Source organism: Schistocerca gregaria, unplaced genomic scaffold, assembly GCF_023897955.1.
Source record: "Schistocerca gregaria isolate iqSchGreg1 unplaced genomic scaffold, iqSchGreg1.2 ptg000875l, whole genome shotgun sequence".
NCBI classification, from domain to species: Eukaryota; Metazoa; Arthropoda; class Insecta; order Orthoptera; family Acrididae; genus Schistocerca; species Schistocerca gregaria.
The window spans coordinates 214005-234607 of NW_026062236.1; the positions used below are offsets into that span (position 1 = coordinate 214005).

General features: G+C 20.7%; 2 protein-coding genes across 2 annotated transcripts; one reads left to right on the forward strand and one right to left on the reverse strand.

The window, feature by feature from the left end:
* The first annotated feature begins 3167 nt into the window (after nt 1–3167).
* LOC126323891 (uncharacterized) lies at nt 3168–4535 on the forward strand. The gene has a single exon (XM_049994806.1). The coding sequence runs from the start codon at nt 3168–3170 to the stop codon at nt 4533–4535; it is 1368 nt and encodes a 455-aa protein (XP_049850763.1).
* Nucleotides 4536–6234: 1699 nt separating this feature from the next.
* Nucleotides 6235–9645, reverse strand: LOC126323892 (uncharacterized). Its single transcript, XM_049994807.1, has 2 exons — nt 9642–9645; nt 6235–6740 (listed from the first exon to the last, which is right to left on the reverse strand). Exons 1-2 carry the CDS (start codon nt 9643–9645, stop codon nt 6235–6237), a joined length of 510 nt encoding a protein of 169 aa, XP_049850764.1.
* Nucleotides 9646–20603: the final 10958 nt, after the last annotated feature.

Here is a 20603-nt window from a genome sequence, read left to right on the forward strand (position 1 = left end):
AATTAGATAGAATAGAATAAATATAGACAGAATGTAAATATGATGTAATGATAGAAGTGTGTAGATAGTTGATAGATGTTGAAAAATGTGGAAAAATAGTTATGATAGAGCTTGTGGATGGTATATTTAGAATGTTATAGAGGTTGAGAGTATATAGAATAATATGAGTTGATGAAGAATGTATGGATATAATATAGAATGTTTATGTGTAGAATAGTATAAATAGAGATAATAGAAGAATAAGGGGATATAGATGTAGAAATATGAATATGAGTTAAATTTAAAATGAATAATATAAAAGAAAATATGATAGATAATGATAAAATATAAAAATAGGATAGAATGATGTAGTGATATAATAAGATATTATGATAGAAGAATAGGATGATATGATATGATAGTATGGAATAAAAAGTAGTATAGTAATATAGGATAGTAGAATAGAATAAGAATATTGAGATAATGGGGTAGAATATTATGATAATAGGATAGATAATATATATGTAGAGATGTGTGATGTTGTGTAAATATACAGAGAGGTATGATGTTATGTGCATGTACAGAGAGGTATGATGTTATGTGCATGTACAGAGAGGTATGATGTTATGTGCATGTACAGAGAGGTATGATGTTATGTGCATGTACAGAGAGATGATATGATGTTATGTGAATGTACAGAGAGGTATGATGTTATGTGCATGTACAGAGAGGTATGATGTTATGTGCATGTACAGAGAGGTGTGATGTTATGTGCATGTACAGAGAGGTATGATGTTATGTGCATGTACAGAGAGGTATGATGTTATGTGCATGTACAGAGAGGTATGATGTTATGTGCATGTACAGAGAGGTATGATGTTATGTGCATGTACAGAGAGATGATATGATGTTATGTGAATGTATATAGAGATGATATGATGTTGTGTGAATGTATATAGAGATGATATGATGTTGTGTGAATGTATATAGAGATATGATGTTGTGTGAATGTATATAGAGATATGATGTTGTGTGAATGTATATAGAGATATGATGTTGTGTGAATGTATATAGAGATATGATGTTGTGTGAATGTATATAGAGATATGATGTTGTGTGAATGTATATAGAGATATGATGTTGTGTGAATGTATATAGAGATATGATGTTATGTGAATGTATATAGAGAGGTGTGATGGGATGGGAGTGTATGGAGAGGTGTATGATAGTGTTGAGTATGTAGAGATGTGTGATGCTGTATGAGTGTGTAGAGAAATATAATGTAAAGAATAGATATAGATATGAATATGAAGAAATATGAATAATTAAATATGAAGTAAATAAAATAGAAAGAAGAATATAGAATATAATAAATAATATAATAATATAGAATACAAGACAGGATAAAGAAATGTGATAATAGAATAATAGGGATAGACAATAGTAAATAATGAGTGGTGTATGTGTAAGTATTGAGTATAAGTTTGTGTATGTAGTAATACAATAGGTTAAATAATGTATATAATAATATAAAATAAAATAATAAGAAGAGATATAGGTTGAAGAGATAAAATTAATTAAATATAAATATAAAATTAATTAGAGATAGAGAATATATAATAGAATTAAATAATATTAAATAATATAAATGATATAAGGAGAGAATAAAGAAGAAATAAAACATAAAGACAAAAAAGATGGTATGAATGAATAACTATGAAATATGTGTTTATAAAAGATAAAAAATATTAAATATATTATAAAATGATAATTCAAATTGAAATAAGATGATATAATGAGACGATAAATGATATTTTTTAATAGATTTTAAAATGAGATAAATAGAATATAGGTATAAGATAGATATAGAAAAAAATAAATAAAACATAATAACAGAAGTAAAGAAGAAAAATAAGAAATCATAGATAGGTATTATGTATATAAAATTATGTGTATATATATATATATATACTTGAAATATGTAAAATAATGTATAGATATGATAAATAAGTATAATGATAATAAGTGATAGAATAAATAATATAGATAACTAATAATAAGATGTAAGGTGGAGAAAATAAAAATATATATAAATGATATATAAAGTGTATAGATATATATATAAATAACATATAATAAATGAATTTTGATTAGATGATTATAATGGATATTGTATAGATAGATAATAATATGATTGGTGATCATAACAGATATTGTATAGGTAGATAATATGGTTGATAATTATGATAGATATTGGATATATAGATAATGTGATTGATAATTATGATAGATATTGGATATATAGATAATGTGATTGATAATTATGATATATATATTGGATATATAGACAATATGGTTGATAATTATGATAGATATTGTATAGGTAGATGATAATATGATTGATGATTATAATAGATATTTTATAGGTAGATAATATGATTGATATTTATAAATTAAAAAAATAATAAAAAAATGATTTTATATAAAAATATATATATATATATATAGAAAATATGTGTAAAAATATATTCTGAATTATAAATGTTATAAATAAAAAAATAGAATAAATAAAATAATAGATGAAAAAATAATATGTATTGTAAATTAAAAACAAATATTGATAGAAGAAGTAAAGAAAAAGAATATATTATTATAATAATAGATATTAATAAATAAAAATAAATAGTATAATGTAAATAAAAAGTAATAAGATATATGTATATAGATAATAATTATATGTGTTTTTTTTTTTAAATGAGCCCAAATGAATATTTTTTGAGTATTTGGTATAAAAAATTATAATTAATATTTATATGTTGTAGTTTTTGATAAAGAAAGAAGTTATATATATAAAATATAGATTATATATTGATAATGAAAAGATATAAATTAGAATAGATTAATAACAGACTAAGAAAATAATGATAGAATAAAATGAAAATATTAAGAAAAAATCTATAACTAGTTTTATAAAGAATATAAATTGTTTATGATATAGGAAAATAATACGGATATAATATAGATTATAATATATGTATTAAGATGATAATAAATATAAGAGAGGCTGTTATATGTAATGAATAATATTAAAAAAATTTTTTATAAGGTTTAAATAATTAAAAACATATTAGCCGATAAAAAATATTTGAAGAGAGATTGAAAAATAAGAAATCATTTATTATTAAGATATGAAGATGGTAAATAAGTTATTGATAATAGCGATTATATTATTTGAGGTTTCAAGAATATTTTCGATAGAAAATAACTCTTCAAAATTTGTGGCGGAGTTGAACAAGTTATTAGTGAATGATAAAATTGCAGATAACTACTGCGATGGTAAAAGAATATTTTGCAATGATAATGAGATCATTAGTATTATTTTAGATGGATTTGAGCTATCTGCATTTCCTGTAGGGATTACAATGATTAAAGATACATTAAAGGAATTAAGAATAATATACGCAAATCTGAAAGGTAATATTCCGAATGAAATTTATGAGCTGACTGAATTAGAACATCTGGATCTAAGAGATAACAAGTTTAATGGTAGTTTAAGTAATAATATTAAATATCTGAATAAATTATCGCATCTTGATTTAAGTTACTTAAACCTATCTGGTCCGATACCTGATGGTCTATATTCATTGACTAAATTGACATATCTGGATCTACGAGAAAACAAATTTAATGGTAGTTTAAGTGATAAGATTAGAAATCTGAAGGACTTACGCATTCTTGATTTAAGTAATTTAAATCTATCTGGACCAATACCTGATAGTATATATTCATTAATTGAATTAGAAGATCTGATATTAGGGGGTAACAGGTTTAGTGGTAGTTTAAGTGATAATATTAGAAATCTGAATAATTTATTATATCTTGATTTAAGTAATTTAAGTCTGTCTGGACCAATACCTGATGGTCTATATTCATTGACTAAATTATTATACCTAAAATTAGGAGGTAACAGGTTTAATGGTAAATTAAATAATAATATCAAAAATCTGAAAAGGTTATGGAATCTTGATTTAAGTAATTCAAGCATATCTGGTGAGATACCTGACGGTCTATATTCAATAAATCGACTAAGATATCTAAATCTTATGCATAACAATATTAATGGTACTTTATCACCTAAGATTGGTAATATGTTTAACTTAAATGGTTTAAATCTGAGTTTTAATCAATTAAGTGGAACTATACCAGATGAAATCGGTAATTTAATCAATCTCAGAAATTTAGAAATGATAGAGAATAGATTTGAAGGTAATATTCCTGATCTGAGTCGTCTGGAAAAGTTGTTATATATGAATATTAGCTCAACAAAACATAGACTGAATGCAAGTTGTAATGATAAAATGCTACCTCCACATATTGATAAGAACAGATGTTTTATTGGACCTGTGAATAAATTATGCAATAACAATATAAAATGTGAATACGGCAGCTGGGTTGTAGAGGAGTCGTCAATTGGTTCAATGTTATATATAAATAGATTAAAAATAATTATTATGATGATAATATGCAGAGGTGTAATAGAAATGATATTAAATTAGAATTTAGAATTATAATATTTATATAATGATATAGTAAATAAAATATATATAGAGAGAGAGTTATAAAAATATAGATAATTTGAATTAAAATATTAATATTTATTTAATATAAGATTTATTGTTATAGTTTATTATATATAAAATAATATGTATATATAATAAAATGATATAGAATTAAAATATAAAAAATAAAATAAAATATGAAATATTATGAAATTTATATAATAAGATATTATTGATATATAAAAGATGATGATGTCAAAAATAAAATATTAGTTTTAGAATAAATATAAGATATATTTATTATATATTAATGTATTGATATATATATATATATTAAAGTAGTTTTTTTAATAATTATAGAATAATATAATAGAGTTTTAATATTAATATTATATAAATTATTATTAAAAAAAGTTTATTATTTGATTAGATTAAAAGAATTTAATTGATTATATATAATATTATAGAAAAGATTTATTAAAGATTGAATAAGAAATAAATATTATTTATATATTAGAATATAAAATATATATGAATATGATATATATGTTAATTAAAATAAATAAAATATAATTTAGTTAGATAATATAATAAAAAAATGAGATAAATATATATGTGAGGAGGTATTGATATTATAAATATTTATTATTATTATTTGGAGCTATATGTATTTAATATGGTTGTTATAAAAAAGTTGGTTAAAATGAATGTGAATGAGATATAGATATGAATGAGATTAGGGAGTAGTTTGAGGTAAAATAGAAATGAATATATGTAATAAATAGGATATGAATGAAGTATGTAAAGATGATAATATGTTTATATAGTAAAAAATGTAAAAATGTATATACGGGTAGAGTGAAATTATAAATAGAGATGATAAAAAAGTAAAATTAGGATAGATAGAGAGAATAGTATATAAATGTTATGATATTGGTATGATGGATGTATAGAAGAAGATGAATAATGAAGATATATGAAGAGAAAAAATATATTTAATATAGTGAGAGAGATGATAAAAAAAAAGGTATTGGTAATTGAGATATAACAGTAATAATTGAGATGTGATAAATAATGAATATAGAAGTTGATATTGTGAGGATAGAAGATGAAGAGAAATAAATTGAGTAGGAGGATAATGAGTGGGTAGATATATATAAAATGTAGATATGAATTAAATTTGAAGTAAATAGAATAGAGAATATATGATGAGATAAATAATATAAAAGAAAATGTGATAATATGATGATAAAATATAGAGATAAAATAGTATGATAGGATAATATGAGAGATGTGATGTTGTGTGACAATGTGAGATAGAATGTATGATAATGTGTGGTAACAGAATAAGATAAGGATATTGATGTAATAAGATGATGGGATAGTATAATAATAGGGGTAAAGATTGGGTGTATGGAGAGGCGTGATATTATGTGATTGTGTGAAGAAATATGATGTATAGAAGAATATTTGTAGATATGAATATAAAAAAATATAATAAAAAAAATATGAATGATTGAATGTAAAGTGAAAATAGATAGAGAGAATAATATAGGATAGAGTAATAGGATAAAGTAGAGAATATAGGGTAGAACAAACAGATTTGATGATAGAGTAAGATAATAGAAAATAATATGAGAATAAATAGATAAAATGATAGGAAAGCATAGTATGATATAGTGAGAGAGGTGGATAATTATAATGTGGAAAGTGTATAGATAATTATGTCTTGGATTGAGTAAAAATGAATAGTTATGGTAGAGAGAGAATAGATAATATGAATAAGAATGAATTGAAGAATAGGTGAATAATATGAATAAGAATGAATTGAAGAATAGGTGAATAATATGAATAAGAATGAATTGAAGAATAGGTGAATAATATGAATAAGTGAATAATAATATGAATAAATGAATAATAATATGAATAAATGAATAATAATATGAATAAATGAATAATAATATGAATAAATGAATAATAATATGAATAAATGAATAATAATATGAATAAATGAATAATAATATGAATAAATGAATAATAATATGAATAAATGAATAATAATATGAATAAATGAATAATAATATGAATAAATGAATAATAATATGAATAAATGAATAATAATATGAATAAGTGAATAATAATAATAATGAATAATGAGAAGTGTATGTATGTGAAGTATTATTGAGTGTGTATGTTTGTATGCTATGTGTATATATGAATATGATAGAATATGAATGTGTGAATAGTATTATTGGTATGAATGTGTAGATATTATTATATAGATAATAGAAATGATTGAGTATGTAAAATAGTATGATATAATTGTGAATATAAATTATGTATGATATGAATATTGTGTGTGGATAGTGTGATAGAATAAGAATATATGTAGAGAGAAGATATAATATAGGTTGAACGTATTGATAGTATGATGTAATAAATAATATAGAATATAATAGAAGAATGGTTAATAGATAGATAAGTAGAAATTGAAAATTAAAAAAATTTAAAATATTGAGAAGAGAAAATAAAATCAGTGTTGAGTTTTAAAAAATAAAAATAATAAGATATATAATGTGGTTTTATAATAGTAGATAAAAAGAACAGGATATATAATGATAGAATAAAATATAAAATAGAATAATGTGATAATGAAATAGAACATAATAATGGAGGGTAAGATAATAGAATAAGATTAGATAAGATAATATAAAAAAATATAAATATGATATAATATAATGAAAAGTATGTGTAAATAATATGATTGGATAGAATAAGAGATTATGAATTAGATAGAATAGGAATGAAGATTTGATTAGATAGAGAGAAATAGAAAATATGGTAGAGAGAGCATAAATATATAGATGACAAAATGTAGACAGTATGATAGATAAATATGTATAGATAATAGGTGATAATGAGTGTGTATGGATAGTATGATATAGATTAAAGTATGTGAATAATATAGAAGGTTATGAATTATAGATTAGATAAAGTAGGAATAGATAATATGATAAAATATATGAGTATGTAGATAAGATATAGGTAATATAGAATAAATGGGTGTATAGGTATTTATGATAAATTATAACGTTAAATAGAGACAGATGATAATAGATGATATATTTAAATAATGATATTAGTATATTTTAATAGATAACATTAAAGCTATGATATCAATTAAAATAATAAATTGAATAATGAAAATTATATAGAATAGAAATAGAGGGATGAATAATGGAAATGGTATGATTAAATATTAGATTTAACTGAAAAATAAAAATACATCAATCAGATGGATTATAGTATAAAAAGATTATCTATATTTATATAGAATTAGTTTAATAATTATTATATATTATTTGTGTATATAAATGTATGATAAATTAAAAAAAATGATATATATTAAAATGTATTGAAATTTAATATTGTATATATAATTGTTATAAATAGTTTAATTAGAAAATATATTAATATAATAAAAAATATATAATATAATTTGTATAAGGAAAAAAGAATATAATACCTAGAGTTGATAGCTGGTTTTTGATTCCATTAATAAATAGGTCTAAGTATGTTTAAATTAGCTGATCGGATGGGAATCTGTGCTTTTTTACTAGTATGGTCATATTCATTATATAATTATAGACTTTATTATATCTAAATTATCTATTCTTTCTAAAACATTTATCTTTTATATTATTCTTAATTTTTTTAATTTTATTCATCTATTATATAATTTCATTTATTGATATAATATATCCGTTTTACATTCGATTTTTTTTTATTTTATATAACCAATCACTTATATTTTGATATCATCTGTCTGATTATATCATATTATTAATGATTTGTTCTAATTATATTATAGAAAGATTATTTATTTGTTATTATCAATATTTCTTTTGGTTAATTCATATATTATATAGAATCAATAGGTTTTAATTAATTTTATATAAAAATTTATGTTTATTTATATTATAACATGATCTATAAATCGAACGTTTATTATGTTTATGAATAGATATTTTTTTTGAAGATAGATTAATACAATATAAAATTATTATATAAGAATAAAAAAAATCTAAGTATGGTTAGCATTAAATCATATATTCAGGTAATAATATTGATTATTAAGTAAATTAGATTGTTTTAGAATCATGTATAAATGATGCTGATGGAACTATTAATAAGGTATGTTATATTTAAAATAGTTTTATTTTATAACTATTTGACTAGATATGACAATAATTAACAACACATATAATATAGAATGTTTGGTTATGTATTTGATCAGTCATTTCTTGTTTAACTTAGTTGATATACTCTAGAGGTATATTTGAATTTAAAATATCTGTATTTTTTAGTATGTCTATGATCTCTATGTGTTCAAATTTATTATTTGTATGTAATATTTTAATTATTTATCATTGATATATAGAAATTTCGTAATATCTAAAAAATAATATATATATCTATGTTAATATATTATTTGTAAATTTTGTTTATTTTTAATCATCAATTATACTATATAATTTCAAATATTTTAATATAAAATTAATTGAAAAAATCATGATGATATATCATATTTTGGTTCTAAGATGCTCAGTTTATCATTCTAACTAGTTATTTTATTAAGAAAGTAATACCATCATATTGATTTTATTCTAATCTCTGATTTTTTCATTCTAAAGTCTGATTTTGATTTTAGGCAGTGCAGAAATATTTAATTAAGTTAGACTATAACGCCATCATAAGATGATAAAATATATATTAATATAAGGGCACTCTAAAATAGATTCAGGAACTGGAATATTATAACTTGATCTAGATGTAAATATCATATTGTTATTAGGGAGTGATTATAGATAATATTAGAAGTATATATATAAAAAGTTAATTAATATTACAAAAAAGAGGAGTATAATAAAATCATATTTTAGACTAATTTTGTTATTCTCTATATGACTGTGTTATATTCTATATTTGGTAGGTAATTAGTTATAAATTTCTGGTTTTATAGAGATATTGTACGAAAAAATAATTTTATTAATAACTATAAACTATGTTATAGTATTTCAGGATATTTTTATATATTTTTACCCATTTTAGAATATATAAAGATGAATTGCTCTATATGTATTTAATCAATTATAAACAGTAATTTATCAAGAATAGGAATAAATTTTATATGAGCTGATATTGATACAATTCAGCTGATTATTTCAAATTATACAGGGTATAATATCTATAAAAGGTGTTATAATAAAAATGAAGAAATAGAAATCCTTATATTCTTCTACCAGATAAGAACATGTTGTATTTTTAAAACCGAGATTATTTAAGAATAAACCAACAAATAATGCTAAAGTGATATTTGATATTATAAATACAGTATATTAACATATTGAAAAGTATATTAACAATTTGATTGAACAAAAATTTATATTAAAAAAAATGGTATTATTCAGAATATAAAATTAAGATAGATAACATTGTAATCGTTTTCAAATATTTATTAATATAGATAATGTATATATACTATGTAATTTGTAAATATATATTAAAAGTAAATAAGAGTATTTTTTTAGTTATTATAGGTTGTTAAATATTTGTAATATTTTAGTTTTAATTTTTTAAATATGGTTTATGAATCGATTTAATATTATTATGATTTATATAATAGATTATCATTAAAAAGCTAGTATTTATATATATATTTTTTTGAGTTTATTAAATGATTTTGAATATTTATTGTCTATATCAGTAATATATAGCTAATAATTAATGGTTATGTATAAACAACAATAAATTAATCAAATAAATTGTAAATAAGAAAAAATAACATTATTATAGTTAAAGATATTAGAGTAAATTGATATGATAATGCTGAATTAAATGATCTAATAATTAAATTTTAATAAAATAATGATAATATATATAAAATAGTAAAAAATGTTATTATTGAAGATATTAACACAATTAAAAATAAAAATTATATAAATTATGATAACAAGGACAATAGGCTGTCACTTAATATTAATAAATTTAAATAACTATTAAAGGTTTTATATCTTAAATATATATAAATATTATGTAATACACCTAGATGATATATAAATAGAAAAAATGATTAAAATGTAGAAATATATCTAATAATAATATAATAGTTAAATATAAAGATATATGAATTAATATATCTAGTATAACTTGTGTATTTATATGATGTTAACAAAATATAATATATAGATGAATAAATAATAGATATACATTAAATAATAGAGTGAAATATGAAGAATTGTGAAATTATTAATTTTAATTTGAAATATTATTATCTATATATATATATAGATAATACATAACAATATTTAACATATATAAAACATGATAGGATAATAAGAGAATGAACAATAAGATAGGATGATGTGATAATGAAATAGTATAATAGAAGAAAGTATATATATATATATATGTATAGGATGTAGTGGTTTAAAAATTATGTGAATAATATGAATAAATAAAAGTGTATGTATAGGTAATATGATGTAATGAGGAATATATAGGCGTTTATATTAATGTGGATAACATAATAGAGTTAGTAAATATTTAGATAGTATGAAGAAATATGATTAGTATATATTTAATATGATAAAGTTTGAATGTATGCGTAGTTTGATATAATTTGTATTTGGATAAGATAAGATAATATAGATATTGTATGTAGATAGTATGATAGGATGTAGGAATATGTGAGATAATATGGTAAAATGAGTAATGAGTAAATATTATGATAGAATGTGTGAGTATATAGGATAATATGATATAATACAGTATGTTTAGATAATAGGCGAGCGTATAGATAGTATAATAGAGAGTATATGATAATATAATAAAATGAATAAGGTAGATAATATAAAATAGATATATTAGGTTGAAGAGATATGATAGATTGAAAGAATGAGAGAGTGTTTGTAAATAATAGAAATAGGATATGAAAGTGTGGATTAGAGAAGATAGATAGATGATAGTATTGAATAGGAATATAAAGATTATGAAGATAAAGATGATAAAATCAGTATTGAATATTATAGAAGAAAGAGAAAAAAATGAAGGAAGAGAATATATATATATGAATAATTATGAGGTAGAGATGCATTTAGAGGAAGATGATAAGAATATTAGGTATAAATTATAAGATAAGTTTGAGATAAAGAGGTATATAGGAGACATGAGATAAATTATATTTTTTTATTGTTAAATGGAATAACTAGACAAAAGAGAGAGAGAGAGAGAGAGAGAAAAAAAAAGTTGAAGGGGATGAATAAAGGGTGATGAATAAGATAGATGACAAAAAAAATATAGATACGAGATATATGAAGGTGAATATCTAGATGAAGTGTATAAATATAGGGATGATAGATATAATGATAAAATAGTAGAGTAAATAATATAGATAATTAATACAATATGTTAAATAAAAAATAATGAAAAATAAATAGATAAGTAATGAAAATAGCTAGATTAAATAAGTATTAAAAGTTGATTTTATATATAATTGTACAAGTAGATAAGATTGATATTTTAAATTGAAGAAAGATAAATGAAAATTTATTTATTTATGTATATCGTGATTTTCTAACGATTAAGCTTATGTAAATTAAAATAATTTTGAACTATATAATAGTCGATATAAAATGATAGTTAAAAGCAAACTGAAAGGTAAGAGGTTAGTTGATAATAAAATATGAAAGTGATCAATTTTGTTGATAATGGTGATAATAATAGTTAAGATTTAAGCAACGTTTTCTTTAATCAAGTCAGATAAACCTTAGAAGATGTTTTTGGCTGAGTTAAGTAATCTATTAGTGAATTTAAGTGATTGTAAATAAGATTAGATAACTATTATGGAGAAAATCAAAAATAATTTGTAATAATTTTGATCAGGTTAGTAATATTATATTAAATAAAACTTATTAGTATAGCTTTCTAAATATTAAAAGGATTAGAGAGAGAAATAGATAGAGTCAGAGAGATAGAGACAAAGAGACAGACAGTAGAGAGAATTCAGAAGTAAGATAAGCTAATCTGCAAGATAATATTCTAAATTAAAGCTATGAACTGATAAAATTAAAACATTTGAAATGACAAAAGAATAAATTTAATGATGGTTTAAATGATAAGATTAGAGATATAGGTAAATAATTGATTTTTGACTTGAATAGGTCAAGATTCTATCTGGTTTATTAGATGATAATCTGTATTGATTGACTAAATTGAAATATTTGCATCTTATAAAATAACAGTATCAATGATAGTTTATAATCTAATATTGATAATCTGGTTTTGTTAAATAGTATAAATATGAGTTTCAATAAATTAAATGGCATAATATGAGATGAAATTAATAATTTAATTAAGTAAGAATAGTTTGAAAATAAAATTGCTAATTTGAATTATCTGATAAATTTAATAAATATAGATATTAGTTCAACAAAACAACATAGTCTGAGTGTTAATTATGATAATAATATGTTACCTCTGTTTATTATTAAGAATAATTTTTTGATTAGAGCTATGAGTAAATTATAAAATAATATTATGTAGTGTAATTAGAGCAATAAACTTATGGATAAATAATTAGTTGATTCAATTTTATAAACATATGAATTGAAAGTAATTGTTATTATGATGATATTTAGGGATGAAATAAAGATAAATAATGTTAAATTGAATTTTTTATTATGATATATATATATATGCAAGATAATAGATAATAAATTATCTAGACATAGATGAAAATAAGATAATGATAATTTGAACTGAAATATTAATTTTTATTGTAATGATAATTTTATATAGTTTAATATATATATATAAAATAATAAAAAAGAGTGAGAAATATATGAAATGAAGTTAATAAAAAAATATAAAGATATAGTTTAAAATATTTTATGAGAGATATTATGAAATATATATAATAGAATAAGATTAATATAAATACTTTTAGAATAATATAATTAGAATAAATGTTTTGATATATAGTTTGTAAATATTCTTATATATTGATGTATTGACATGTTTTGTAGAGATATATTGAATTAATAATAGAAATTATAAAGCAATGTAATATATGATAAAAATTTTATTATTAATAATATTTTATAAATTTGATTGTTAATTATTTGATTAGGAAAGTTTAGTTGGTTATGATATTATTTAATATTTAGAAGATTTTTTGAGGGTTGAATGAAAAAAATATGTTATTAGAATATGAAATATATGAATAGAAGGTAGATATTGATTGAAATAACAAAGATATAGTTTATTTAGATTGAATAAAAAATGAAATATAAGAATATATATACATATATATATATATATGTGGTATATTAATATTATAGATATTATTATATAGATTTAATAAATATAATTTATAAGAAACTAGTTAAAATGAATATTAATGAAATATAGATATAAATAGAGTTGATAAGTAATCTAAGGTAGAATAGGAATGAATGTATATAAAAGATAGAGTATGAATAGATTAGATAAAAGAGATAAATAAATATAATAAAAAAAGTAAGAAAGAAAGTAAATATATATTTGAGTAGATTAAATTATCAATATATAAAAGATTAAAATATGTATATAAACAGTTATAACATAGATTGAATATATTTAGACATTTATGACCGAGATAGTGTATAGGTAATATGAATAGAAGTGGATTGTAGATAAGTGGGTTGAATAAAATATGAATAGAAATAGATTGTAGATAAGTGGGTTGAATAAAATATGAATAAATAATATGGTATAATGAGGAATATATAGATAGTATTGTTAAGAGTATTTTGTGGATTTGTTTATATGGAGAAAGATGATTTTGTGTAAGTAGATGTAAATAGTATGAGATTATTGTGGAGAGTATATGGATAGTATGATATAAATATGTTGTGTTTGTATAGTATAATATGGAAGATTTGCAAAGTACAGATAGGTGTATATAAATGATGGGATTGTGTATGAATGATGAGAAGTAGATGAGTGTGTATGATTATATGTTTGTGTAGATATGGATAGTATGAATGAATGATGATTGGTGCGAATAGGTATAGAAATGTGTGTATGTATGCATTGATATATGATGATGTATAGCAGATAGATAGTGTAAAAGTTTTGAATATGGATAATACTATTATGAGTGTGTGTATAATATTATGAATAATGTGATTGTAGGAATGATTGTATATATAAAATGATATGAGGATAAATATGTATATAGATGATATGTGGGATGTACGTGTAAGAGGGTGTAAGGAAGGATGTAGATGTATTTAAATATGTATATATAGGATGTGTATGTAAATTGATAGATAATATTAAGAATGTTTGTGTATGAATATATAGATTGTAAGTATATTTGTAGATAAGATGAATAAATAATATGATTATGGGTATGTGGAGAATGATGAGAGTTTGTATGCTGATGAGATGAAGGGATGATGAGATGGTATATAGTGTATTTTGGATGTGGATAGTTTGAAGAATGTGAATATGGATAAAAAATGTTTGAATGTGTAGAATTTATAGATAATATGAATTGAGAGATAGATGTGATTGTATGTGAATGAGTATTTGTGTAGTTATAGATAATACGAATAAATGAAGTGATTATGATTATGCGTGTAAATGTTTGGATAAGTATAAATAAATGAGATGTAGATATGAGAGGGTGTGAATAGAATGAGAAATGTGGAGGGTGTATAGATATTATGAATTAAGATATGGTGGTGAGATAATGTGTGTAGAGTATGTGTATATTATGAATTGAGATGTGATGATGTAAATATGAATAGTTAGATAGGACAAGGGATGTGGGGATATATATATATATATATATATGGATAGTTTGAATGATATGATGATGTGTAGGTGATAAGATAATGAGTGTATGTGGAATAATAGGAGAGTATGAATTGAAGTATGATAGTATGTGGATGATATATAAATAGAGAGTATATAGATAGATTAATAGAGATATTGTGTGAAATAGGAGTGATATTTAGAAGAATAAATATAGGAAAATATATTATTAGGATGAAGAAGATGTGGATAGTATGATAGAAAGATGATATGTGAATAGCATAGTTGATAGAATATGGATAGCTATAGTATAGTGTATAGAGGGTAGTATGGTATAATAGAAAAATAAATGTGAATAATAAAGTATAGAAAAGAGAGAATGTATAGAGAATTTGAATGAAAATAGATAATTGATTAGATAGAAAATAGAATGTATAATATGAATATGATATAATTAAAAATATATAGATAGTTGATATAGATTGCAAAATATGAGATAAGAATAGTTATGATAATGTTTGTGGATCTAGAATTAGAGTAAGATATAAATTGAAACTATACAAAAGAGTATGAATTGATGAGGAGTGTATAAATATGATGTAGAGTATTTTTGTATAAATAATAGGAATAGAGATAATAGAAGAATAAATCTATATGGAGATATAAAAAAAATATGAATATGAGTTAAATTTAAAGTGAATAATATAAAAGAGGATATAATAAGACAATAATAAGATAGTATAGAAATAGGATGGAATAATGTAATGATATACTAAGATAATACGATAGAAGAATAGGAGATAATGTGATAGTATAGAATAAAAAGTATAGAGTAATATAGGGTAGTAGAATAAAATAAGAATATTGAGATAATGGGATAGAATATAATAGGATAGAGAGTAGGTATATAGAGAGATATGATATTATGATATTATGTGAAGGTGTAGAGATGTATGATGTTGTGTATGTGTATATAGAGGTATGATATTATATGAATGTGTAGAGAGGTGTGATATTGTGTATGTGGGTGAAGAGGTATGATGTATAGAAGAATATGTATAAGTATGCATATAAAGGGGTACAAAAGATTGAATGTGCAGAATGAATAAAATTGAAAAGATAATATAATAGAGAATAAGATAATGTGATAATATAGAATATAATATATGATGAAGAGATATGATGATAGAATAGGATAATAGAAGACAATATGAGAATAGAAAAATAATAAGATAATAATATGATAGAATGGATATGATATATAATTATGATGTAAAGAGTGTATAGATAGTTATAATTTAGATTGAATAAATGTAGATAGTTATGATTTGGATTAGGTAGATATGAATAATATGAATAAGAGTAGATAATAGTGAGTAATAAAAGTAGTGTGTGTGTAAGTATTGTTGAGTGTGAGTTTGTATATATATATATTTATGTATGTGTAAGTGTTGTTGAGTGTGAGTTTGTATATATATATATATGTATGTGTAAGTGTTGTTGAGTGTGAGTTTGTATATATATATATGTATGTGTAAGTGTTGTTGAGTGTGAGTTTGTATATATATATATATGTATGTGTAAGTGTTGTTGAGTGTGAGTTTGTATATATATATATGTATGTGTAAGTGTTGTTGAGTGTGAGTTTGTATATATATATATATGTATGTGTAAGTGTTGTTGAGTGTGAGTTTGTATATATATATATATGTATGTGTAAGTGTTGTTGAGTGTGAGTTTGTATATATGTATATATATATATATGTATGTGTAAGTGTTGTTGAGTGTAAGTTTGTATATATGTATGTGTAAGTGTTGTTGAGTGTAAGTTTGTATATATGTATGTGTAAGTGTTGTTGAGTGTAAGTTTGTATATATGTATATATATGTATGTGTATGATATTATGAGGATATGGATAGTATTATTGATTGAGAATGTAAATAAAATAGTATATGGATAGTATGATAGAGTTACAAGAAGATGTGTATATGAGATTAGGGATATATGTGTGTGTATGAGATTAGGGATATATGTGTGTGTATGAGATTAGGGATATATGTGTGTGTATAAAGGAATATATGTGTGTGTATAAAGGAATATATGTGTGTGTATAAAGGAATATATATATGTGTGTATAAAGGAATATATGTGTGTGTATAAAGGAATATATGTGTATGTATGATGATTATGATATTGTATGTGAATAATATGGTATAAAGTATGTAGATATATAGAGTAGATGATTGATAGAGATTGAATATATGAATAATATAGTAGAAGAAGTTGATAGAAGTGAGTAGAATAAAAGAAGAAAAGTAGAAGGATAAAAGTTGATAATGAATTAGATAAGATATAGGATAGAGAGTTATGATGATAGAATGGAATAATGAAAAATAAAGAATAGAATGATAGGAAAGAGGATATTATAATAGATTGAAAATGATAGATATAGAAGATTTGTGGTAAATAGGAGTGAATGTGGGGGATAAGTGATGGGTAGAGGAAAATAATTATGATAGAAGGGATGTAATATAGATGAATAGAGAGAGATAATAGTGAATAATATAAATAAAGAGATAGTAAATAATATGAATAGAGAGAGATAATAGTGAATAATATAAATAAAGAGATAGTAAATAATATGAATAGAGAGAGATAATAGTGAATAATATAAATAAAGAGATAGTAAATAATATGAATAGAGAGAGATAATAGTGAATAATATAAATAAAGAGATAGTAAATAATATGAATAGAGAGAGATAATAGTGAATAATATAAATAAAGAGATAGTAAATAATATGAATAGAGAGAGATAATAGTGAATAATATAAATAAAGAGATAGTAAATAATATGAATAGAGAGAGATAATAGTGAATAATAAGTAGTGTGTAAATAATATAGATGAATATGATATTATGAGCATGTATAAACAATATTGATAGGGATAGTGTATGTAGACAGTGTGTGAATAATGTGATATTATTGTGATTATATGAATAGTATGATGATAATACTTTGGGTGAATTATATAATAAGATTGTAAATATATATTATGTATAATTATGTGTGAATAATGTGATAGAGTATGTAGGAATATATAAAATGGATAATGTAGGTTGAATATGATGAAGTCGTGGAATTTGAGAGAATTAGGTAGAACGGAATGATGAGAGAGCAAGTGGATAGAAGTTTAAAGTAAATGAGAATATATTAGTAGTGTAGAGAATATATATAGATAGTATAGTATAGTATAGTATAGATATTATATGTGAATAGTAAAGATATATAGAAGAATATATATAATATGATATAATAAGGAATATATATATAATTATATTAATGTGAATAATATAATATAATTTGAGTTTATAAATGATATATTTTGTGTATAGATAATATTATATAGGTACTATGTGTGGATAGTATAATAAAGTATAGAAGTATGTGTGATAATATGAAAGAAATATATAGATGATAGATAGTATGATAAAATATATGAATGTATGAAATAATATGATATGTGAATATGTATGACAAAATGATATAGTAAAAGAGTATGTATATAGATAATATATAAATAATAATATATGTATGTATATAGCATAATAGAGTGTGTATATGTAATAATATAATGAATTAAATAAGGTATATAGTAGTATAGAATAGAGAAAGTAAATTAAAGAGATAATATTATAGGTTGAAGAAATAAAAGGAATATAAGATTTAATAGAAAATATTAAAATAATATAAATTAATTAGAGTTAGATAATATATAATATAGAATAAAATAATATTAAATAACATAAATAAATGATATATAAAGAGATTAAAGAAGAAGAAGATAAAATATAAAGATAGATAATGTATATGAATAATTATGAAATAAAAATATATTTATAAAAGATAAAGGATATTAAATATATTATATATACTATAATAATTTTGAAAAGATATAAATTATATTTTTTTAGTAGATTTTAAAATAAGATAAATAGAAGATAAGATATAAGATATATAAAAAAAATAAAGTAAATAAAGCATAATAATAAAGAATAAGAAATTGTATATATATATATATATGATAGATAAATATATATATATATATATATATAGATGATTATTTGAAATAAAAAAATAAATAATGTATAGATATGATAAATAAATATAATGATAATAAGTGATAGAATAAATAATATAGATAATTAATAATAAGATGTAAGATAGATAAAATAAAAGTATATATATATATATATACATGGTATAGAAAGTATGTATATATATAATAAATAATATATAATAAATAATATATAATAAATGAATTTTGATAAGATGGATAATTATGATAGATATTGTATAGGTAGATGATAATATGATTGATGATTATAATAAATATTTTGTAGATAGATAATAATATGATTGATGATTATAATAGATATTTTATAGGTAGATAATATGATTGATATTTATAAATTAAAAAAATAATAAAAAAATGATTTTATATAAAAATATATATATATATATATATAGAAAATATGTGTAAAAATATATTCTGAATTATAAATGTTATAAATAAAAAAATAGAATAAATAAAATAATAGATGAAAAAATAATATGTATTGTAAATTAAAAACAAATATTGATAGAAGAAGTAAAGAAAAAGAATATATTATTATAATAATAGATATTAATAAATAAAAATAAATAGTATAATGTAAATAAAAAGTAATAAGATATATGTATATAGATAATAATTATATGTGTTTTTTTTTTTAAATGAGCCCAAATGAATATTTTTTGAGTATTTGGTATAAAAAATTATAATTAATATTTATATGTTGTAGTTTTTGATAAAGAAAGAAGTTATATATATATATATAAAATATAGATTATATATTGATAATGAAAAGATATAAATTAGAATAGATTAATAACAGGCTAAGAAAATAATGATAGAATAAAATGAAAATATTAAGAAAAAATCTATAACTAGTTTTATAAAGAATATAAATTGTTTATGATATAGGAAAATAATACGGATATAATATAGATTATAATATATGTATTAAGATGATAATAAATATAAGAGAGGCTGTTATATGTAATGAATAATATTAAAAAAATTTTTTATAAGGTTTAAATAATTAAAAACATATTAGCCGATAAAAAATATTTGAAGAGAGATTGAAAAATAAGAAATC